We start from the raw sequence: 25,167 nt of genomic DNA, 5'->3' as shown, positions 1-25,167 counted from the left end.
TAACATTCTTTAAAAAAATTTAGAACTAAATATTACTCTTACATGGCAAATCATAGAGCAAAAAAGGTTCAGTGATGAATTAATTGTAATTAAAAAGCTCTAACACAGAAATAAATCTGTACAATGGTAAAAGAAAAAAATGTGTTGTAGATTATTTGATCATCCAATTATGGTTGACCAAAAAATAAATAAATGTATGCAGTCTCCATGGTGACATGGACGCATGTGGCCACAGCTTATATAGCATTATACTGATTATGCAATGAGGCAAGGAAATTTTTCTTTTATAGATGCCATAATGAGATTTACACCAGGGAGAGAAAATATTTTTTTGGTTAACATGATGGTCATGATGGTGGCATTAGATTTGTTTTTGAAAGCCCTTGCATTTGAATACAATGGATCAAAAATATCTCAAATTTACATTGAGGAAAGTTTGAAATTGCAATTTGCATTGAAATTATGTCCTATGACTTAAAGTAATTCTGGCATGACATTGCAGCACAATAATGATGGCATGACCTTAACTTGCGTTAACGACCGCATAACGGACTATTCTATTCCTGTGCATTGGTATCGGTATGATATTGCACTGTATCACATTAATGACACGACATAGGGGCATGACATTGCAATTTAGTAAAGTTGTCTTTTCAGTAATGCAATGTATAGCAGCACATTGGACATTACAAGTTGACATTTGCATCACATTGCATCACATTGACATTGGCGTTGGATTGCCTTCCACCATATCGATCATTCCATGATTTTCGATTTCTCAAGAAATACTTGCTGTATTCCGTAGTTTCATGCTTCACACAGTGGACCCCACAGGGTTTCGGAAGCCTACCCAGGGGGACAATGATAATAAAAAAACTCAATAAGAAGCTCCCTTTTAATCTAATGTCTAATGGAATGACACCTTGTTATATGAGTGCAAATGTACTAGCTCTAAAAAACAGCTTAATAGCTTAATATTGTACACATTCAAATAATGAGCCTAATATTAAAATTGTTCATAAATGGATTAAGTGGGTGGGTGAGATATATTATGCAGCAAGTGACAATTTTGTCCTCAATGTTGACATGTTAGAAGCAGGAAAAATGGGCAAACGTAAAGATTTGCGTGAGTTTGACAAGGGCTAAATTGTGACTGCTAGACGACTGGGTCAGATCATCTCCAAAACTGCAGCTCTTGTGGGATGCTCCCAGTCTGCAGTGGTCCATATCTATCAAAAGTGGGCCAAGAAAGGAACAGCGGTGAACCGGCAACAGGGACATGGGTGGCCGAGGCTCATCGATGCAAGTGAGGAGCGAAGGCTGGCCACTGTGGTCCGATTGAACAGAGGAGCTTCTGTAGCTCTAATTGCTGAAGAAGTTAATGCTGTTAACGTCTTTAAGCAAAAAGGGGACCAACACAATATTAGGCAGGTGGTCATAATTTAATGCCTGATTAGTGGCCATAAAGTTATGCCTGGTCGGTATAAATCTTTTTACATTTAAAAATTAAGAGCCCCTTAGTCCAATAGTCCAGACCTTTAATTCTTTACATGCACAAATAAACTAGAAGACATATAGAGCATGATAGAAACAGTTTATTAAGTCATTGAGAATTATGGTCTGAAATGCTTGTTGTGTTTGTGTTGGTGATGCCTCCTACACTATATGGGCTCCTCAGGCTGGAGTTTAACAGACCCAGGCACCCAACTTTCTTAATACACGTTTAAATTATATTGCATTGATTCGAAGCTGTAAATTTGTACATCTGTGTGTTTCCATGTGTACAAGCAGACGCTTCAGAGGCAACAACATGAGCGTAAACGTGTACCCTGTGAACGAGCCGTGGCTTTACTCCGTGCTGTGGTGCAGTGGTGTTCAGTCGGTCTCGTCCGACGCGCCTCACATCCTCCGCAAAGTGCCTCAGCCCATCTGGTTAATGGTGAGCGATGGATCATTTTTCTAATCATCATCACAGTATTATTGGCTCTTTGGAATACCAATGCAAATGAGCCATTTCATCCTGACCTATTACAGACGCTCCACACAAGTGTAATGGGGCAATTTGTGACATTAACAGTTCAATAAACTGTTAATGTTAACAGGTTAATAAATTGCAAGTCATACTATAATTTGTTTATGCAAGTTGCCTGCAATGTTTGGTTTTTATTTCTATTTCTGTCCCATCGTTGTCTCCTTGAACGATTTTTACAGTTAGATTGCCATCTAGTGGAGAACGGCATTAATAACATGGTCTTTTTTCCCCTCCAGAGTCCAGATGAGTACTGCTTAATATGGATTATGGCTGATCTCATATCTGCAGCAGTCGTCATCGGAATGTTTATATTTCAGAGGTGAGTATATTTCTGAAATATGAATGGTATACATTTTAATGACCTCTTCATTGCACCTACAGACACACCCACACATTTACTCACACATTAAGCTGTCTGTTTGCTCGCTGCTTCTGAACTGATGCCATTGTTCTTTTCATTCCTTCTGTTATTCTTTTTCTCTCTCCCCAATCCTGTCCTCCTTCTTCGCTGCATGCCTCTTCGCTGTACTGCTTTCTGCAAATCTCTCAGCTATCACTTCTTCAGGTAAAGCAGGATTACACCAGCAGCTGGAAAGCTTTGCCTTAATCTGTAGCTTCTTTAGTTTCATCGCAATGTTTACTTTGTGTATATATTTTTTGTCATATTTGTACCGTTGTCCACTGCTCAACACAACATCGGACCTCAAACTTTTTTTTACATTTTATCCTTTTTTTTTATTAGCCTGTGGTTATTTTTGCTTATAATTTGTCCATGAACTATTGCCTTTTAAGACATTTATTTCCTTAACAAAACATGTAAAAAATAAAATAAAAAAAGAATAAATGTGTATATAAAGATAAATGTAGTTATTGTTTTATTTTCTATTTAATTTTATTGATTTATATATTAAACCACAATTTATGCTTTTTTGTTGTTGTTGTTTTTTCACTTAAAGGTTTTACCATTTAACCCTTCATCCGGATGTGCTTTTTATAAATTCAGTAAAGCTTGTTGTTTTCAGAACAATATGTAGTGAAATGAAAAAATGTCAAACCCAAACTGAAGGCTGAATAATAAGGCACAGAGGAAAAAAACCAGTATTTAATATACCATATTAAATACAGTGTTGAAAACGAGAACTGCATATTTTGCAGGTGGAGGATTAGCAGGATGTGCAGCTACAACCCGGAGCAGATCATGCTCAGTGCTGTGGTGCGCAGATCCAGTCGAGACATCAACATCATGAAGGAGAAACTTATCTTTTCAGGTGAGAGACATGAACACACACCTGCATGAATAACAGACAAACACGAAAATGAACCAAAACCTAGGAATCATTTATTTTTGGATGGATTTGAACGTGTAAAAGAATTGTGTTTATTCATACTCGTGTTTCTGCTCTGTTTCTTAACTTTTAACAATCCTAACAATTATCACTTCTAACAACGATGCTCTTATGATGCTACTGTACTTCTGATACACCATTTTTTTTCCTCATAACGCTAAATTGATTTTTTCATAGAAATAAACAATGGAGTCAGCAGCACAGACGAGCTTCCCCTCTACATGGAGCATGGATACGAAGGATATACACGCGACACCATTTCCCGCTGAGCCGGATGTCATTTGGATTTCCTCCTTTCACTTAAACATTTTGCCTGGTCTCTGGGAAAATTTCATTTTTTGACTGAATATCTGAAATCCGAAAGGCATCTTTGATTTATCTTCTGTTTTTTTTTTCCCCCTTCATCTTTAACATCAGCTCTGCGTGATTGGATTTGAATAGCATATTTATATAAAGGACCTTCACGCCAATGCCTTATGCGCTGTATTAAAGTGTATATAAGATGAAATGTTGCTGCAGCAGTAGTGTGTACAGTTTCATCTTGTGGAATAGTCAGCAAGTGGCTTATTGTTTCTAATTTTCTTGCAAATCAATCAAATCTATGACTCAGATCTGTGACCTTTGGAGGAAGGATTGAAGGATTATTTGTATAATGGAGTAGGCTTTTTTATTTTTTATTTTTTATTTAAATATTTTATCTACATCTACTATAGTATTTTGTGGCGTCTACACTGCAGTGGTTGAAGTATTGAGGTATCGAATGAAATGCCTCTATGAAGCACAGAATTTAATAATCTTTATTTCTAGAAGTCAATAAAGACAAGTCATTGGAGAAAATAAAGGTCAATAAAGTTAGACTGTGGTGTCCTCTACAATTTAATGCCCTCATTAGATGAATCTGATGTAGTGTAGGGGCTTCACTGAAACTGAGTAATGAACATGAATTCACATTAAGCCGATATATAAAATTAACAGTTATGTTTTTTGCTGTATTCATTGAAAGGAAAACGGTTTCAGCAATCGGATTTTGTTCCGAATTGGGGGTCGTTGTTTTTCTGAACAAATACCTGATCGCACATAACAGATCTTTCACAGTGCCATTCATCTGTTCACAAACTAGAGCACAATTGTCTAGAAGTTCCTCAGTACTCAGTCTTAAAGTTACAGTTTGTAAATATGACATTAATGTACAGATCCTTTGATTCATCTGATCATTATTTTTTTATTTATTTGTTTTTTTTATATCTGTGACCGTACCTTTAATCTGGTGCTCGTGAATAGCAGGAATAGATCTTTATTTAGTCTTCAAATGCAAAATGCCATACTGAGGGGAAGATCCATTGTGAATATATGAATATATGAGAGAGAGTATTATATCATTATTATTATTCTACTGACGGAATCCTCCTGCTATTTTGTTTATTTAACAAGAAAAATTACTTTTACAAAAAAAAAAAAAAAAAAAAAAAAAGACACTGCCAAATCCCAAACTCAGTCGTGTTTCCTTTATCCAAGTGATTTTTTTTTTAAAAGAAACCCACCCAAAATTAAATAAAATAAATATGGAACATACAGTATGTCAGGTTTATTTAAAATTATTTACATAGCACACACACTCTTTAGTGTGGAATGGAGTCATCGAGACTAAGATTAAAACTGCAGTGTGCAATTTGTTGAAAATGAAATAAGCAGCATCATTGATCCATTCCACAGTAACTTTTTTTTTTTTTTTTTTTTACTTTGTAAAAAAATACTAATGAAATCATGGTGTGTTCAAGGATAAAAAAAAAAATAACATCACTTTGGGAAGTTTATTCATCCATTCCCTACATAATATATTATTTACATTTTTACATTATATTTACAGTATTTGTTCTTTATGATAAACGGTCACAGACTATTGAAAAGAATGATCTATATGAATAAAACACACATGTACACACACATACACGTACACATAGGTATATATGGATTTCAGATGATTTTTTTTAAATTTCTATGTATGATGGCACAATTGACTGACATCTTAAAAAGGAAATACTCCAGATTCACTCTAAAAACAACCAAAGATGTGTTCTGACATTAAACACAGATTATTCACTGACCCATTTGCATGAGGACTGTGTTGTTTGTTAGAAGTAGGTCAGATTCTCCAGGTGCAGGAGCACACTGTGGTTAGACCTCAGCTTGTGATGAGGACAGAGGCACAGAATGGTGGTTCTCTGCGTCCTCTTTGCTGTTGTCAGAGCAGTCCGAGGCGATGTAGCAGCCAGAGTCTCTGGGACTACTTTCACCGTCGTTCGGCTCAGCTTTCACCGTCTCGCTCTGAGACTTGGGCACTTCTTCTCCTTCTCTTTCTCTCTGACTGTTAGCTAAAAAAAAAAAAAAACAGGAAGGGTTTCAGAATTTCATCTTGAGTAATAATATCTCCTTGTTACTGGGATGGTAGCAGCACAAACTGGGTTGAATATTAAGACATCATTGATGAGGAAAATTCACTTACCCTACGATATCTCATCATACTAATGAATAAAATTTATAAAATCTGAAATATGTCTGTGTTTAAAACAATCTTTGAATGACTCATTAGTTGTTGGAAGCCACTGATGCTTATGGACCAACAGTGACTCTTTTTTGTGTAAAAATCTGTATGTACATTTAAAGACACCAAAGAAAAAAGCTATTCCATACTTTGTTGATCGAGAGAGAGAGAGAGCGAGATGACCTTTTATTGCTCATTACTGTAACGAGAGGTTTAGGGCCTTTAGAGAGGTGTTGATATAGTAGGTCAGGTGTGCCTTTTGGTACACTACATCTACATCAGTTTACTAACCCTTTCTTTTTGAAAGTACTAATTTCAATAGACAGCAGACTTTTTGTCCGCACGCAGCATGTTTTGGAATAAAACGCTAGTTTTGTAACACGTTTAGGGTTGGGCTGTGTCAAAGAACGAAACCACAAAGTCACCACTGCACTCATTTCCTGTAACTAGCTGAAGCCTTGCATCATAACCTGCTTATTCTCTTTACCTTCACACTCTTCTTCTTCACCTATAAAGAACCTCAAATAAAATATGATCTATAGGTTTAAACTATAGTTATAAGGTGGATTTCTGGTTAGTATGCTAACTTTAAACCGCTTATCAGCTGCATTTACACAACTGAACTTATTGTGATTAATTAGCTGGATATCCGATGGGTAACACTGTGGCTACGTCCCTCAGAGAATGGTTTGGGTTTTTTTCACATGGAGGAGCAGTGTTCACACAGAGTTACAAGTGCATAAATAATTTCTACATTTTAAAGGGTAGACTTGTGGATAGGATGGAAAATAACTCCTCAGCTACTGTACCATGCTAGCTATGCTAATTTGTTGTGTAGCAATTTATAGTGTAGGCTAAATGAAGGGTAATTATTGTGGGTTATGATAATTGGGTAATGTAAATATTGTGTATTAGCTTAATTACAGTGTAATCATGTTGTAGGGTTTATGCATTATGAGATGTGTGTTACTACTATAAATATACAATTTTATATGTAGTGTACACTCTACTACACAACACTATGCTACACTGAGTGTACTATACAATACGCTTCACTACACTATGCTGCATTACTCTACATTTTGCTACACTACATACATTACACTGCATTGTAGTACAGTACAGTACAGTACAGTACAGTACAGTGAACACACATCTCATAATGCATAAACCCCTACACCATAATTACACTGCAGTTGGACTAACATTGGTCCACATTACCCTATTAGCATAACACAATAATTACCCTTGTGTAGCATAATGTAGTGTAGTACAGTGCAGTGTACACTGTCTGTGTAGTGAGTTTAGTATACAATATGCTACACTACACTTAGTGTAGCATAGTGTAGTTGATTATAGTAGGCTAGCTAAGGTGTTACTGCTGTTAATTTTATTATTTATTATTTTAGCTTTGTGACTTTTGCCTTTATCTAATGCAGCTAGCACTTTTTCCATTGCACAGCACATCATTTTCTCATTTCAGATTATTTTATTTTATTATTATTATTTTTGAAGAAGTAATCGTAACCATTTCTGTTTTTTAGTTAGCTTGTCTGTGAAAAGGTGACTGTAGCTTGATGCTAACATTTAGCCCAGAAATAGTAGAACATAAAGTATTGCAGTCAAAAACAGATTTTTTTGTTGTTTTTTTGGCCTAAAGTTTGTGCTGTTTATTGAGCTAACTGTGTATGTGTTTGTGTTTGTTTGTGTCACTCACACTCTGCATAATGTAAACACTCAGTTGCTGCCAGCAGTCTGTGTCTGTGTTCGGGATTGGTCATGTTCAGCTCAATCAGGTGCTGCTCTTTCAGATCCTTCAGATCTTCTACCGTCTGATAACCGTTTAGTAACAGGGACGACACAAACTCCTGCAGGCACTCCCCCTGAAAGATGGACAGAAGAGATTGCATATTTTATTAGGTCACATCACATCAGACAAGTTTTACGTTTTTGACACCCATTATCACACACTGTGATCTGATGCTGAAACCCCGGTGAAGCACAGTTTCCCTTATTAATGATGTTTTTAAGCATTTATCTTGATTATCGCTGATAAGCTAAATGAAAGTTTAGACATGTTTATCAAAATGTAAATTTTCTGCTTAGGATTTCACATCATTGCATACCTGAAAATGTTTTCTACCGGTTGTTGGTTTTAAAACCACAGATGAACTGGTTTTGTTTTTTTGTTTTTTTTTTTGCATAAAAAACTTTTTTTATCGGGAAAAAAAAAAAATACAGTGAAGTGGAAAAATTTATTTTGGCAACACATGTAGATTGTTCACTTTCACATGCTAAAAAATGAGTCTAAAAATAGTCAAAAAAATTGCTCAAATCATGTCCATAATTTATAGTGAAAAGAATAAAAAAAATTTTTTTTATTTCCATGTATGCTCTAGACATTCTCTCATAAGACCAATTTTTGCATTCAACACAACAACTTTCATAGCCTGAAACTTCTTAACTTCTTAACAGTCACACACCTTCTTCACATCAGGTCAAGATACTGAGTCAGGATAAAATTTCTTCCTAACCTTATTTTTCTGTTAATTTTCCTCCTTATTTTGCTCTATAATTGTTGCCTTGCTGCAGGATACCTCATTATTTCACATTAAGAAATAACCGGTGATTCAAAGATTGACTGCTCATTTACACATTTCCAAAGAATTGTGTAATAAATGAAGCGTAAAGTTCTAAAGGTTATCTCAAGAAGAAACTTGGTTTAATGTTGAGTGACATTATGCTTAAGCCTCATGACACTGTTAGGAAGATAAAACGTATGACAGCAGCAGCTACGCACATTGATAAACTTTCTAGATAAGAAAAATCTGTTATTCACCAATTGCTTTGGCTTACTGAACAAGTTCATGAGGCTGCACATCTGGATGAATGTGACTTGATTTAAATGATTATAACTTATTCGAAACTGTGTGTAAAAAATGGCACCCTCAAGCTTTAGCTGAATTGGAGAGTACACACGTACACAAACAAATAGGACTAGAGCAAATGCAGCAGGCTTGAGACCTGACACCCAACTGTAAACTTTGTATCAGTGCATAATGTCACCTAGATACTGTACATTTGCACCTCAGAACTGCAGCTGTAAACATTAAGACTGTCCTGTTGCTCATCTCAGGAGTCAATCTTTTCATATGTGTACACTTTCTTTCAATACATCAATAAACGTCTTTATTCTCCTTTATCTGTATACTCTAATGGACACTTTGGGTCGCTTGAGTGAAACCAGACCTTCCTTATGTATTTCTTTTCTCACCTCCTGTTTCTTAGGTATCTAAATGCATATCTGGATTTTTTAAAGGTACCTCTGTTGCAATTATTAGTTCCTAATGCAGTGTTTGTGTATTGTCCTGATTTCCATATCAGAGATTAGAATACAGTTATAAAGCACCACCTCCAAGTTTAGTCTCTCGAGGAATTCCTGGAGCGTTTTGGGTCGAGGTCTTCTGCTTCTCCGATGATTTTCCATCCTGTACACTGGAACACTCTCCTCAGGGAGGACATCCACATAGATAAACTTAAAGCTGCCCACTTTGCTGTTCAGCATGCCTGTCCAGATGCCATTGGGAGACTTACTGATGATGTCGATCATGTCTCCGGCCTGAGATAACAAAATATTAAGAAGTTGTGAAGACATAATGACATAATGCTTTTTTTTTGGTCTAGAGTCAATTGATATCACTGTCGCTAGCAATTTTTTTTTCTTTTTCAAATGACAGCTTACAATCTAATAGGACAGTCTAAAGCAGAGGTACTGTACGAAACCTATGAATGTTGCATTATACCAAACATTATATTAAAATTAGAGTTTCCATAGTTCCTCTCATTTAGGTCTAGTTCACTAAAACATATGGTATAATAAGAACCCAATCAACATTTATTGTACAATAGAGTTTGATGCCTAATACAGCTATTCTGTGACCTCTAATGAGACATGAAGCCAGTTCTTTTTTTTTTTTTTTTTTTCCAAATGACATTTTTTACCTTTTTCCTCTTCTTGCATATGGGATAGCAGGCTAAATCACAGGTAACCATGGGCCAATGTTGACCTACAAGCCCTGATTTGGTCATCTCTGGTCTAAAGTATCATTATATTGCTTACATTATGTATGTGATATAAGAGATATTTAAAATAAATGAACTGTGTTGCTATAATCACCCCTGGCCACGGGAATAGAGTCAATACAGTGAATAACAGTCACTAGAGTATATTATTGATCTGCCTACCTTGAGTTTAAGGGATTCTGTGTCGTAGGGGCTCGGGATGAAATCGGTATGAACTTTCGCTTTGCCACAGAACTGGATGTTGTCTGGGACTTCCTCCTCCAGCTTCAGACTCTCTATGTTACAAAAGCCTTCTGATCCACTGGTGATGCCATCTAATAACCAGCAAAATCAAGCAATTCATAAAAAAGCAAATGCTTTTGGGAGCAGTATTAAATCGAGGCATTAAGCTGAGCGATTGAGCAAAAACAGTTCCCCCCTTTCAGTAGTGAGCAGAGCTGACACAATAAACACTAACAGTTTTACTGAACTATTATATGCATCACCATAATTCCACAATAATTACAATGTTAATATAATACCATGTGCAATATATCATGTGCAATATTACATCCTGTTGCTCAGCAACAGGATGTGATATACCATGTACAATATTACATCCTGTTTTTACTGCTACCACTTTTGTGAGATACTATATATATATATATATATATATATATATATATATATATATATATATATATATATATATATATATATATATATATATATATATATATATATATGTGTAATCCCCCGTTTATTGTGGTGGTTACGTTCCAAAACCACCAGCAATAAACGAAAAACCGTGATTAACATAGTACTGTACTGTATTAACATTTTACTTCATTTTATAATTAATAGTGGCGGGCGGTCAGGGCCAGCAAAGCCTTCTCTGCTGGCCTAAACACTTTTAGAAGCACTGACCTACATTTACAACCTAAATTCTACATATTTGTTCCATGAAATTGTATTAATTTATTCCCAACAGTTTATTCTCTTCATTTTGTAGCATTTCTCTTGGCTGCACTGCTTCCAGTACATGTATGTGCATGTAAGATTTTTTGTCCAATCAGATTTCAGCCTCTATGTGCTGCCATGTCAATCTAATCTGCCCAGGGCCTTCAAAGTATGTTCTGCTGGCTTTTTACCATAATCTCCTTAATAAACACCTCTGTTTCTTTAACCAATCAGATTTCATATTTGCCTCACAGGGCAGCTAGCTGGCCCTGAATAGCGTCAGCATTTTTTCGTCCTCTAATTGGTTGGTCAGAGAGAAACTGTTACAGCCAAGTTTGACTGGCAAAACACGTGTGTAGCACTCTGCACACATTAATACATCTGAGTTAGACTTTTTTTTATGCCTACGGAGGAAGAGAAATTGATTTGGTCTCGGACATACTTAAAAAACATTTTGAAGAAAAGCTAGACATTTTGAGGAAAGGTCGGCCAAACCCGAAGCTAGCTAGCTTATCTCAGCCTGGGAAAGGGTTTGTTCTCCACTTTAATACCAGTGAATACAAACAGTATCACTGGATTACAGACTCTGAGGAGCGGTGCAAATTATGAGTATGCATCTCTTGTGAGTAGGTTGTATTTTATAGAAATTTTTATGTTTTTGTCATGTTTTTAGACAAATATTTTGAACTGCTCCAGATGATGTAGGTGGCACAGCAGTGAGTTTTTAGTGTAGAGGCTTGGAGTCTTAACTGGGTTTCTTGCTTTAGTAAAACGGTATTTACCCTCCATAGGTGAAATGCCTCTCTCTCTGTAATGCTACGCATTGTTATAATGCGCTTATGTATAGTATTGATGGTTTCTATAATTGCAACTTGATAGTGGTGGTATTAAGAGGTGGATTAAGTCGGGAAATCCCCACTGAAGGCCCAGGTAACAAATGCACGGCCCGCCACTGATAATTAATAATTGCATTGTTATTAATAAATTGTATTATTTCATCATTATATATATATATATATATAGATAGATAGATAGATAGATAGATAGATAGATAGATAGATAGATAGATAGATAGATAGATAGCATCTTACAAAAGTGGTAGCAGTAGCACTATAGAATAACTGTCCTCTGAAAATAACTCAACATACAGCCATTATCGTAGGTGGCAATTAGCTTTTGTGTGATACTGTGTTTCTATATTTAATATTTTATTTATTTTTCATCTATATTTATTTTTCTTCGAATCTGAAGCAGTTTCCTGCAAGATAATTTCCTTTCAAGATTAAGACAGTTCTATCTTATCTTGCGTCTTGAGGCCTAATGTTTGCAACTTATTGGCATTAAGCTACAACTTAGCAATTCGAAAGTTATGTCTTATTGCTTCCTATTCTTTTAAACAGGGCATATGTACAAGCAGTATAATCAACAGTCACTTATTTTCTTGTTTTGAATAGAATTTGTTGCAGAAGATATACAGAAGACTGAAGACTGGTGTACATATAGGCTAAATTAGATACTTTACATCACACCCAAGAACAAAAATGCAAATAATGAAATGTACAAAGCCACTCATTAATTTGTGCTATGAAGGAACATCATAGCACCAAATAAAGCTATACAAACTTTTCCACCCATTCTATCAGGATTTTTCAGGATCAGGAAATTGTTTATCTTTATCTTATCTGACATAAATGATTTGGATAAATTATTAATTATAAATTTTTTTACTATTTTTCACAAAAATTAGTTCATTTCCTTTAGTCAACCTGGCCTGCACAATAAACCACACTGCCTAGTTTTGTGACATACACCTCGTTCCGTCTACACCACACTGTGGTAAATAAATCCCACATTACTGAAAAATATAGGACTATAAAAGGCAAATGAGGTGTAATATCTATGTGTGAAGCTTACTACTGGAGGAGCTCTGGCCGCTGTGGAGACTGAAGAGACTTTCCACTGAGTTACTCGACTTTGTACACCCTTTGACTGAATCTTCATTTGCATTAGCTACTTGTTTAGCTTCCTGGTCTCCATCCACACCTTCCCCCTGTGCAAAAGATGCCAAAATGTCCATTCAGCTTACAATTTAATTCTCAGTATAGAAATATATTTTTAAATGTGATTAATTGACTAATATATTTATTTTCCTGCAGCTTATATCAAAGCATTCACTTCTTTATAACAGATGTTTCACTGTAAGGAGATGATGCCATTTTTTTTAAGTGTAAGCATTTTGTCACAGTGCTCAGAAATAAAAATGCATCTAGCACAGAAAATCCTCCACAATGGAGAATAGTTTGCGGTTTTGCTTTTTATTGGTAACATGTTGCATTTTTGTTGTATTAATCTACACATAAGCACAAGATGGTGAATCCTGAATGATAGTTTTCAGTTGATGTATGTAATAACATGCTTGTTTAGTGGATGTTCCACTACATTAAATGCAGTATGTGTCATGTATTAATCAAATTTACATTGTAATCATCAACTAAGGTATAAAACACTTCCAGACAACTTTTGATAAAAAAAAAAAAAAGATCAACTGCAGCAAGGAAACTGTGGCACACAACCTTGTTATTGATTATTTTCCTGTAACAGCACACCATCAGGTATTTTTTTTTTTCTTGTTTCTAAGTTGCTGGTTTTAGTAAATAGTTGTGTTACCAGCCATTTGATTCTTTACATTACATGTTATTTAAACAAATATCAAAATGCCCTTACTATGCTTCTTGATCTGTAACATTTATACTTGTTTTTTAGTGGTTAGAAAGTTGAGACGCTTTCCAGCGATAGGTTTACATGAAACGTGGCAAAAAAACGCAGACGCTGCAGAAACAAAAAAACACCCGTTTATTTTAAACTTCAGCGCTTACCATTTCCTCTGACAGTTCCTTCACATACTTCTTTCCCATCTTTTTGCGCATGGTCATTGAGATTGCTTTCATCTTCTTTCCTAACCCCCCTTTGATATGATCTACCTCGGGTGATTCGCCATCAGCACCCTGTTTCTGTATAAAAAAAGTGTAAAAGCGTGAACGGTACACATGCTGGTATAAACTGCAAAACTGCACAACGACAAGTTTCATAATGTACATGATTATTATTTCTTTACAACTTTATTGATACAGTCAGCAATGCAGATTTACCGAAGTGCTTTCATGTTCCTCCTGCTTGGACTGATTTTTGGGTGAATCGAACCTACCAAAGCTGTAAGAGCGCTGATAAAGACAGAGGTGAAATGTAAGACTGTTGCATGAGTATAGATTATTTGTGATTAAAAATGTCATTTTTCTGTTACTAATACAAAAAGCAGCCACAATTGCAACAATTACAAATTTTGGTCAAAACTTTTACTTAAACCTGATTTTTTTTTTATAATGAAAAAAGGGGATTGAAAACTACTTTTAGACGTGTGTTTTGAAAGACACCTTTTAAAAAAAGATAGAAGAAAAGAAAAAAATCAACAAGCCAAAGAACTACATTGTATTTACCTCAAATAATGAGGAAATAAGGAAAAAGAAAACATCATGTTGGCCTTTTGGAGATTTTCATATACATTTTTATTACAGAAAACATTTTCACTTGTTTTTCTGTCATTCTTACACAGTACAGAGTTTTACCGTTATCATTATTGCGTATTTATGTTATGTAGTCCATGAAAAAGTCATTTAAGCCAAATTGAAATGTTTTATAATCATCATTTTGCTAATTGCAAAGTAGTTCAACTGAAACAAAGCAATATTGTAACCACCGCACCCAAAAAACAACAACAAAAAAAACTCTTGCACAATTCCAGTTGTGGCTGGCTTACACCATTATAATGTGCACCCCAACACTGATGCAGTATTATATGTATAATTAATCTTTCTTTTTTACCTTTGGTTTATTCCTCGTTTTCTCTGAGGCATTCGAAGCTCTCCTCTGAAGCATGACTCTCAGAGATGCGTAATTTTTCTTTAGAAATCAATATTCATATGCATGACCAAACACACCACATACACCGACGGCTTAAACACTTTCTTTAAACACACACACACAGGCCGAGCCCATACTTCCTCATCTGTTCACAGGATGTGTCGCTCTTATGAAACTTAGATCTGGTCAAAAAAACTCGACATTGAGCTTCAGGAGAAAAAAAACGCAGTAGAGAGCGAGAGTAAAAGTGCGTGAGATGAATATTATGTAGATGTGAGGGTTACTGCAAGTGTACCGAATACCTGTTGACCCCTGTTGTGTTGCATCATTTTAACGGATAGCATAAAAGTCTTATCTTCTCTATGTTTACATTGAATTGAAATACATTTATTGTATTATCTGCATTACATCCTGCAGCCTCGCTGTCAGTGATCAAGTTTATTACTTATTACATCTCGTTTGCACAGATAGCAGGGCTAATGTGTATGATAACACATTGTGTATTATACAGATCACATAGATCACATTAATGAGTTTCATGAATTTAGTGAGAAGCAACTAAATTTTTTTGGGGGATGGTTTGCTTTATGGATCCTCAAAGCAGAGGTGACACTGAAAGATTGCCAGCACAGAGGAATTATGTGCAAAATAATCAAACACATTATGCACATGGAGATTTAAATCACTAGCCATTCAGTGGCACATTTGCAAATAGACCCTCTCATTTGTCAAATGTTTGACAGTGTTACTATTATAATGACTGATAAAGAATGTCCAAAATGTGATTCAGTGATGTCAGATGTTCTACATTTGCAAGAAAACGAGACTTCTTGTTAAGATTGACTGACCCTTTTGTGAGATGGGTGGTCTTGTAGCATTCCTCATAAGGTTTTCAAGCAGATACAGAAGTTATATAAATGATTTATATGGCATTGAGGTTTGCTGGTGTACCTGAACATTATAATCCCTCTCATTTCTCTGAAGTCTTTCTTCTTGAGTCAAAGTGTTCATCGTGAAAGGATCTTCATTTGCATCTGCTCAGAATGCAGAGACCATAAATAATCAGTTGAGTCAGAAGGATCACCAGCTACTATTTATACAAACTGAATGCAAATATTCTAATATGGTTTTATAATTGTATGAATGTCTACAAGTGACATCATTGTTCCATAATTAACCTGACAGCCATTTTGTGATCTTTCACCCAAGCAGCATGTGCAGTATGTTTGCACTGTGAATATGACACATTGAGGTTCATGGCTTACCAGTCAGTCGAAACGCCACTTATATAATACACATAATACACAAATATTCTTAACCTTCCTACATCCTGCTATCACTTACTTTTAGCTTGATGGTGGCCTAGATTATCTCTCTTTCCAATGCAAGGACAGTAGACCAGATTACCAGAAGCTGCTTTGTCTTTGAATAAGAAGAGACCAAAAATAAGTCATTATGTGAGTAAAACACTTAATGTGTGAAATAAATCAAGTGCCAGCAACTGAGGCAGCCAAGTGGGGTAGGAGGGTGACAGCCATCTGAGCCATTTGGGAGTGTGGGCTTAATTTGGAAGGCCAAAATTAGAGTGATAAAGGACCAATGGATCGGAGGGAAATTCATGTAACTAAAGTCAAGGCATCAGTAAGTGTATTTTTAAATGTTACTTAAAAATAGTTGAGTGCAGTGCAGTTAAACAGTAAAGCTGACGTACCACTGATGCGTGTTAACTCTGAAGCATGTGATCTGAGCCATAAAACACAAAAGATGTGTTAGACATAATAAACGTACATTGAGTTTAATTAACAATGAGCACAAGTGCAATTATAATGTAATTACAAGCATGGTCACAACTATAATGGTTTATGTCTGAATTGGAGAACTGAATGGATAGAATGAAACCAAAGAAAGAAGCATTGTATTGTTGAGAGATTGATCAAAAACTTACGCTTAACCCTTCTCAGTTGACAGCTCTGTTGTGACAGGAAAGAGCTATTGTCAGGGCTTAACAAATGAAGATAAATTTTTTTTGCACTGGGTGGGGCTTAGCAAGCTGGAAATTAAGAAACTAATGTCATATGTTGCCTTTTGAAAATTGCATAGTTTGTTTTGTATCTTTAAAATTATGTGATTAGTTATCCTGAACTTCTTCTTCTGTAGGCTTCTTCTATTAGGGGTTGCCACCGCAGATCTTTGTCTCCATACCACCTGTCCTCTACATCTGCCTATTTTAAACCAACTGCATGCATGTGTTCCCTCATCACATCCATAAACCTCCTCCTTGGTCTTCCTCTTTTCCCCCTTCATTGTAGCTCAATCCTCAGCATTCTTCTACCAATACACCCCATGTCCCTCCTCTCCACATGTCCAAAGCATCCCAATCGTGCCTCCCTCACTTTGTCTCCAAAATGTCCTACATGTGCTGTCCCTCTAATAAACTAATTTCTAATCCTGTCAATCATAATCACTCCCAACGAAAACTTCAGCATCTTCAGCTCTGCTACCTCCAGTTCCAGCTTCTGTCTTTTACTCAATGCCACTGTCTCTAAACCATACAACATCGCAGGTCTCACCACAGTCCTATAAACTTTCCCTTTCACTCTTGCAGATACTCGTCTATCACAATCCACGCTGCCTGCACTCTTTTCTTCACTTCTCTAACACCCTCCATTACTTTGCACTGTTGACCCCAGGTACCTGAACTCCTCCACCTTCTCCACCTCTTCTCCCTGCAACTGCACCACTCCACTGCCCTCCTACTGACTTTCATTCCCCTTCTCTCCAGCGCATACCTGCAACTCTTCAGGATCTTCTCAACCTGCTCCCTACTCTCACCCCAAATAACAATATCCACAAACATCATAGTCCAGGAAGACTCCTGTCTGACCTCGCCTGTCAACCTGTCCATCACCACTGCAAACAGGAAAGGGCTCACAGCTTAACCTTGATGCAGCCCCATCCCCACTTTAATAGACTGATCAATTTTATTCCCCTGTAGTTACTGCAAGTCTGCACATCTCCCTTGTTCTTAAAGATCGGTACCAGCACACGTTTTCTCCATTCCTCAGGCATCCTTTCACCTTCCAAAATCTTGTTAGACAATCCAGTTAAAAACTCCACTGCCATCTCTCCTGAAGCATCCATCTTTGAAACACACTCTCCTCACTAGTCAACACATTTCCATCGCCATCCTTTATTGCTCTAACTTGCAGCACATCCTTCCCAGCTCGGTCCCTCTGCTTGGCCAATCCGTACAAATCCTTTTCTTCTTCCTTAGTGTCAAACTTCTCATACAGCACCTCATATGCCTTTTAAATAGCTTTAACCACATCCTTCTTCACCTGCTGCTGCATCTCCTTGTACTCCTGCCTACTTTTCTCATCTCTCTGTCGATCCCAATTCTGTTTAGCCAACCTCTTTCTCCTTATGATTTCCTGCAATTCCTCAATCCACCACCATGTCTTTTTGTCTTCCTTTCTCTTTACAGATGTCACACCAAGTACCTTTCTAGCTGTCTCCCTTATCACTTCTGCAGTAGTTGCCCAATCATCCCGCACCTCTTCAGCACCACTGAGCCCCTGTCTGACCTCTTCCCTGAATCTCATACTACAGTCTTCGTCCAGTTTCCACCATCTTATTCTTTTTTCAGTCCTCACTCTCCTCTTCTTCTTCACCTCCAAAACCACCCTACAGACCATACACCATCTGATGCTGTCTAGCTACACTGTCCCTTGCCAACACCTTACGGTCTCCAATCTCCTTCAGTTTGCATCTCCTAAATAAAAGATAGTCCACCTGTGTGCCCCTTCCTCCACTCTTATACGTCACCCTGTGATCCTTCTTCTACTTAGCTAGGTATTTACCACTGCCTTTTCCATCCTTTTAGCAAAATCTACCACCATCTGCCCCTCCACATTCCTCTCATTAAAGCCATACCTACCCATCACCTCCTCATCACCTCTGTTCCCTTCACCAACATGCCCATTAAAGTCTGCCCCTCTCACCAATCTTTTTTATTTTTGGTACACCATCTACCACTTCTTCTAACTCATTCCTTCTCCTTCATCTCACAAGCCACTTGTGGAGCATAATCACTGATGACATTTATCATCACCCCTTCAACTTCCAGCTTCAAGTTCATCACCCTATCAGAAACTCTCTTCACCTCCACTACACTCTTAATAAACTCTTCCCTCAGGATCACCCCTACGCCATTTCTCTTAACATCCACACAATATTCCTGGCCTCACTCCCTTTCCACTTGGTCTCCTAAACACACAACATATCTACCTTTTTCCTTTCCATCATATCAGCTACCTCTCTCCCTTTACCAGTCATAGTACCAACATTTAAAGTGCCCATCCTAACCTCCACTTTCCTACACTTCTCCTTTTCCTGCCGTCTCTGTAGACGTCTTCCTCCTCTCCTTCTCCTCCTTCGACCAACAGTAGCCCAATTTCCACTATTTGTACCCTGTTGGCTAACGATATCTGTAGCAGTCTTTGGTAACCCGGGCCTTGACCGATCCGGTAGGAATTTTTGATTTGTGATCTGCATATTTGATTTAGTACATGTTTTATGCTGGATGCTCTTCCTAACACAACCCTCCACATTAATCCGGGTTTGGAAATGGCACTAAAATGCACTGGTTTTTGCAACCATAATGGCTGGGTGGATTAGTTATCCTGAACATTATGTATTTATTACAATTTTCTCAGTTGCTTTGGAGTGTATGTCAACAGAAATGAAATTCTCAAAACTACTTATTCAACCTCCACAATCTTTAGTATCTGCTGTTTCCTACATTATCAGTTGTTTATGTCATGTTGATCAAAATATAAGAATAGTCTTAACCCCCAAAACATCAAGGCATTATTTCATTGCATAAGTCATTGAATGCAAAATGGCTAAACCAGTTGTCAGAATATGTCATCTAAAATTTCTATTAAACTTTTTTTTGTAAATGTGACATGAATTGATGAATTGTACAGATGAATCTTGAATGTCACTAAAGAAGGAGAGTGAATACAGACAGAGCACATTTTTCATTATACTTTTAAAGAACTTTCACAGGTTTCAAAATAGAAATGGTGCATACGTTAGTCTCCACCTTCCTCAATAGACTAATAACAATTTTAGAAAACAGATTTTGCCCTTCAAAACATCCAATGCATCTTTTTTTTTTTTAGGTAAATAATAAAAAAATAATCTGACTATTTTTACATAGAAATTTCTACATTGTGGTTGATTCCAAGATCTAGGAGCCTCTGGTGTGGCATATATCATGCTAACTTCCTGATTTATATGTGAAACTTATGCAGAGGTTAAAAAACTGTATTGCAATCCAGAAAAAGACAGAGGGAGACCCCAAGTAAGATACAATAAAGACAAAAAATAGAGAGTTTGTTCATAGTAATACTCTCTTGAATGTGGTTCAAGGTTATTTGTACTGCAATGATTTTAGGGAGAAAATGCTCTAGACCTTGTTTTGGACAAACAGCAGATTTATTCTCAACCATTAATCCTGTGCTTTTGTTCTTTCATTCACAAAATCATGAATGTGTAAAATTCTGGGTATCCTGGGACATATAGATTGTATTATAACTGTATAACAATATATAATAATAGTTTAAGATAAGATACTAAATACTTAGGCTGTGATCATAACAACACGTGTCTAAGAAAAAAAATACAACTGTTTTTCACACACACACACACACACACACACACACACACACACACACACACACACACACACACACACACACACACACAGAGACTAAAAGCCTCTACTTAAACAATTAGGTCTTGGCGTAGCACCCTATAAGCTGAACACTCTGTAAATATGCCAATTTAGCTTGAAAAATGTCGTGTCACAGAAAAATAAACGATTACTTACTTATTTTTTTCTGTCTTTGATTCCATCATACATTGTTTGGTGGGAGTCTGGAGAAGCTCCTGAAGGATGGGGAATAATAAATCATGAATAATTTAATTTATTAATTTTGATTATTTTTTACTATAGATTTAGTACAGAAACGCAGGATTTTTAATCTGTGATGAATATTTTACATTTATAAAGAACCAGAACAAATTGTTAAGATTGAATCCCCTGACCTAGTTATATTTTCCATTTTATTTCTAATTCAATATTCACTAAAACAGTGGGTGAATTAATTTAGGATTTGGACATTTTCCTGATGAATGTGCCCCAGATTAATGGTGCAGTGTCCAGATGGTGGACACTTATTCTGATTAATGTCCTCTCTTCAGAGAAAGGACTACTCAAACGTGAATCAGTCACGCATGGAATGATCGTTGGGAATACACGTGTTGACTGAAACTAATCATCTGTTGTGTGATTTTTGGGTTTTATATGAAGAGCTCACCAAAGCAACGCAGGGTTTCGAGCCGTCCAAGCTGGGACTCCATGATGTTAGATCAGGGCTTGAGCACGGAGCCTTGTACAAACTGTCTGTAGATCCCTCCTAAAAAAAGGGAAAAAATAACTACCTGAGATTGATAAGATATAAGATTTAAATTTTTTAATGACAAAACCTTTTTTTTTTTTTTACCTCAGTCAGCACAGATGTTGTGCTTTTGTTTCTTTTTCTTTTTAGTATTTCAAAAGATTTTTGGCCACATTGTTAAGGGTTACTTTTATATCAAGTGAGCCTTTCAAAATTTAGGCCACACTTCCAGCCTGACTCTTACCTTCTGGTTATGTTGTGCTCTGTGACATTCTTTCATCCATTCTGATAAATACTAACATGTCTACTTGTTAGAAACCACATGAGTAATTCGTTGTAAGAGACTGATTTAATCATGCAGTTTCACCTAATTCTAAACCTAAGCTGGTAGCTTTGGGCTCCTCTTAGATGTTAGATACAAACAGTGACTATTTGGGCTCAGCTTGATGTTTTTTTACCCTGAGAATGGCACAGATAATTACTTCTGATGTTCATTGAATATCAAAATAGAGCAGAAGGTGCAGATATATGTGTTTTGGACATGCAGCTTCACAGTAAAGCTCGAGGAGTGGAGTCAAGTCCGCTTGTACATCTGCTAATACTGCAATGTCACTGGGCTGCTGCTTAGAGTGGAACGTTATCTTTTTTTCAGCTTTTTTCACCTCTGTGCAAATTGTTTTCACATCTCTGTGGGTAACAACAGCTCAGGCATGTCACATTTTCAGCTTTCATTAGCTCTAAGTACAGAAGCTAGACCATTTTAAACTAATTTTTTTAACAACTTGCAGCTAAAGTACCCTGTCCACATTGTGTAGAGAATTATTTCTCCTGAACCAAACCAAAATAGATCATGTTAGCAAACAAGGCATCTCGGTCATGCTGTATGAGACGAGCATTTAACTCCATGACGGTCAGGGAACCAACCCCAGCCATTAGGGTTACAAAAGCTTTAGTGCTGGTCCCAAGCCCAGATAAATGGGGAGGGTTGCGTTAGGAAGGGCATCCAGCGTAAAAACATGTTCCAAATCAAACATGCGGATGGTCCGCTGTGCGACCCCTAATGGGAGAAGCCGAAAGAAAGTTACTTACCAGACTAAAGCAGAAAAGGTTCATTATGAAGCCACTTCTTTTCTCCCTTCTGTTCTACCTCTTCCACCAGGAGAGCACAGCGGTGTTTCGAGTACACACAAGCTCTCAGAGAGTAACTATCCAACACGCTGCAGATTAACAGAAAGCTGAAAATCCCTTCCCTAATCCAATAGATGAGGTATCAACCCTTTGTACTAAAGGGAGAAAGATTCACAATGATGGCATCCTCTAGTAGTAGAGTAGATATTTAAATTTTTTGATTATTCAGTGTAATCTTCAGCTAATACTGCTGACTCTGTATATGAATTTCAGTAGCACAAATGTATTTATTTGATTACATATTTGATTTATATTGATTGCATTAAACCAAACAGGATTCACTCTTTTTCTATACTAGTGTTTGTTTCTTAGTTGTTCATTCATTTTCAGAAATTGTAATTCTGAATTTCGATTTAAAGGGTTCACAAAATTCACCTTTGACCTGTTTTTGAGAACTAGTTGATTATTGGTTGATTTGATGCTGTACACTAGCCTAGTGAAATTCAAGATTCACCTACACTTTTCATCAATTCAAGAAACATTTACCAAAAAAAACAGTTTAATAGAAGTTTAAGTTTGACAGATTTTGAGAACTGGTTTAAACATTTTGCATTCTCTGACTTTTGCCACAAACTGATGCCTCTATGTTTTCAGGGTTAAGACTATTCAGGTGAAACCAGTGTAATATATTATAATCAACTTGACATAAACAACTGATAATGTAGTAAACGTGTATACAATCAATTAAATGAATGTACTAAAGCATTCTAAATTTTATCAAAGCAAGGAGAAATGTTTTTATGATGTGCGCAAGTGGCTATGGTCGGAGGTTGAACAAGGAGTTTTGAGAATTTCATTTCTGCACTGAAAAAAGCTCCAAAGCAACTGGAAGAAACTGTAATGTATTTTATTCTTAACCATTCACAATTCAATGTGGCTCGTTTTTGACTGGAGGCATCAACTCTAACTTGATCAGATACATCTAATTTTGATTCTTCAGTTTTCAGTCGAAAAAAGTTAGATGTAGTTAACTAAAATACTTTTCTGAATCTCTGGAATAGATGTTTTACTTGGAGGATTTGGTGAAAGGATAAGCTGTAGTCTCTAACCGTTCACCTACAAAGTGTTTATTTAATGAGTGCATCTATAAAGTGTAGCGAGTATCAAGAGAAAGAGAGAGAAAAAAAAGAGAGAGAGAAAGAGAGAGAGAGAGAGAGAGAGAGAGAGAGAGATATGTGTATGTCTATCTAGATGGTATATATCTACAGACAGACAGACAGACAGACAGACAGACAGACAGACAGACAGACAGACAGACAGACAGACAGACAGATAGATAGATAGATAGATAGATAGATAGATAGATAGATAGATAGATAGATAGATAGATAGATAGATAGATAGATAGATAGATAGATAGATAGATAGATAGATAGATGTGTGTGTACTGTACATGCATGTAGCCATGATCTGGACTTTGAGCCTTCAGGCCTCTTGACAAGCATCGTACCATTCTTCTCCAAGCTGTGTTTCTTTAGTACTCTATCACTCTTTTTCTGTCTGTTTTTCTGTCCGTATTAATTTCGGGCCAAAAAAAAAAAAACTTTTTTAGTAGATCTGTATGAAACAAGTGAATAGGTAACGGTATGACTGGTCAGACGGTGTTAATGGGAGTTCTGAAAGCTCAAAACAAAGAGCATGTTTATTTCAAAGCACAATTTATATATATATATACAGTGAGGAAAATAAGTATTTGAACACTCTGCTATTTTGCAAGTTCTCCCACTTAGAAATCATGGAGGGGTCTGAAATTGTCATCGTAGGTGCATGTCCACTGTGAGAGACATAATCTAAAAAATAAAATCCAGAAATCACAATGTATGATTTTTAAACTATTTATTTGTATGATACAGCTGCAAATAAGTATTTGAACACCTGAGAAAGTCAATGTTAATATTTGGTACAGGAGCCTTTGTTTGCAATTACAGAGGTCAAACGTTTCCTGTAGATTTTCACCAGGTTTGCACACACTGCAGGAGGGATTTTGGCCCACTCCTCCACACAGATCTTCTCTAGCTCAGTCAGGTTTCTGGCCTGTCGCTGAGAAACACGGAGTTTGAGCTCCCTTCAAAGATTCTCTATTGGGTTTAGGTCTGGAGACTGGCTAGGCCACGCCAGAACCTTGATATGCTTCTTACAGAGCCACTCCTTGGTTATCCTGGCTGTGTGCTTCGGGTCATTGTCATGTTGGAAGACCCAGCCTCGACCCATCTTCAATGCTCTAACTGAGGGAAGGAGGTTGTTCCCCAAAATCTCGCAATACATGGCCCCGGTCATCCTCTCCTTAATACAGTGCAGTCGCCCTGTCCCATGTGCAGAAAAACACCCACAAAGCATGATGCTACCACCCCCATGCTTCACAGTAGGGATGGTGTTCTTGGGAAGGTACTCATCATTCTTCTTCCACCAAACACATTTAGTGGAATTCTGACCTAAAAGTTCTATTTTGGTCTCATCTGACCACATGACTTTCTCCCATAACTCCTCTGGATCATCCAAATGGTCATTGGCAAACTTAAGACGTGCCTGGACATGTGCTGGTTTAAGCAGGGGAACCTTCCGTGCCATGCATGATTTCAAACCATGACGTCTTAGTGTATTACCAACAGTAACCTTGGAAACGGTGGTCCCAGCTCTTTTCAGGTCATTGAC

At 36.8% G+C, this 25,167-nt stretch overlaps 2 protein-coding genes across 9 annotated transcripts in view; one reads left to right on the top strand and one right to left on the bottom strand.

The window, feature by feature from the left end:
• gdpd5a (glycerophosphodiester phosphodiesterase domain containing 5a) overlaps positions 1 to 4,235 on the top strand; it is a 29,538-nt gene extending 25,303 nt beyond the window's left edge. Inside the window, exons 13-17 of one of the 2 annotated variants that reach the window (XM_083568535.1) lie at positions 1,792 to 1,939; positions 2,269 to 2,351; positions 2,583 to 2,597; positions 3,188 to 3,300; positions 3,556 to 4,235. In XM_083568535.1, coding sequence (XP_083424661.1) covers positions 1,792 to 1,939; positions 2,269 to 2,351; positions 2,583 to 2,597; positions 3,188 to 3,300; positions 3,556 to 3,647 — 451 coding nt within the window. In that variant the 3' untranslated portion in view covers positions 3,648 to 4,235. The remainder of the gene's footprint in view (positions 1 to 1,791; positions 1,940 to 2,268; positions 2,352 to 2,582; positions 2,598 to 3,187; positions 3,301 to 3,555) is intronic. The other variant, XM_083568536.1, reaches the window with a different exon arrangement.
• Positions 1,578 to 22,455, bottom strand: samsn1b (SAM domain, SH3 domain and nuclear localisation signals 1b). Of its 7 annotated transcripts, none has more exons than XR_014537827.1 (14): positions 22,417 to 22,455; positions 21,247 to 21,345; positions 20,757 to 20,815; positions 16,572 to 16,603; positions 16,205 to 16,282; positions 15,812 to 15,894; positions 14,092 to 14,163; positions 13,819 to 13,953; positions 12,860 to 12,992; positions 10,166 to 10,317; positions 9,333 to 9,539; positions 7,638 to 7,803; positions 5,484 to 5,750; positions 1,578 to 3,321 (listed from the first exon to the last, which is right to left on the bottom strand). XR_014537827.1 is itself a non-coding variant. In XM_083568541.1 (13 exons), the coding sequence occupies exons 1-13, from the start codon at positions 22,438 to 22,440 to the stop codon at positions 5,554 to 5,556; spliced, it is 1,440 nt and encodes a 479-aa protein (XP_083424667.1). In that variant the 5' UTR covers positions 22,441 to 22,455; the 3' UTR covers positions 5,147 to 5,553. The 7 variants fall into 7 exon arrangements, 4 of the variants coding, with proteins under 4 accessions (XP_083424667.1, XP_083424668.1, XP_083424670.1 ...); XR_014537828.1 differs by having other exon boundaries at positions 2,742 to 3,321; positions 12,857 to 12,992; XM_083568541.1 differs by lacking the exon at positions 1,578 to 3,321 and having other exon boundaries at positions 5,147 to 5,750; positions 12,857 to 12,992.
• Between the last annotated feature and the right edge of the window lie 2,712 nt (positions 22,456 to 25,167).

Source organism: Silurus aristotelis (assembly GCF_946808225.1).
Source record: "Silurus aristotelis genome assembly, chromosome: 18".
NCBI lineage: Eukaryota > Metazoa > Chordata > Actinopteri > Siluriformes > Siluridae > Silurus > Silurus aristotelis.
The sequence above is the reverse complement of the archived record's forward strand: the minus strand, read 5'-3'. Positions and strand labels throughout refer to the sequence as shown.

Coding starts and splice junctions, on each gene's coding strand:
- samsn1b (XM_083568541.1), bottom strand. CDS start 22,440: ATGAACCTTTTCTGCTTTAGTCTG. Junction 16,283..16,571: donor AGAGTTAACACGCATCAGTG/GTACGTCAGCTT, acceptor TCTTATTCAAAG/ACAAAGCAGCTTCTGGTAAT. Junction 14,164..15,811: donor AGAGGGATTATAATGTTCAG/GTACACCAGCAA, acceptor TGTCTTTATCAG/CGCTCTTACAGCTTTGGTAG.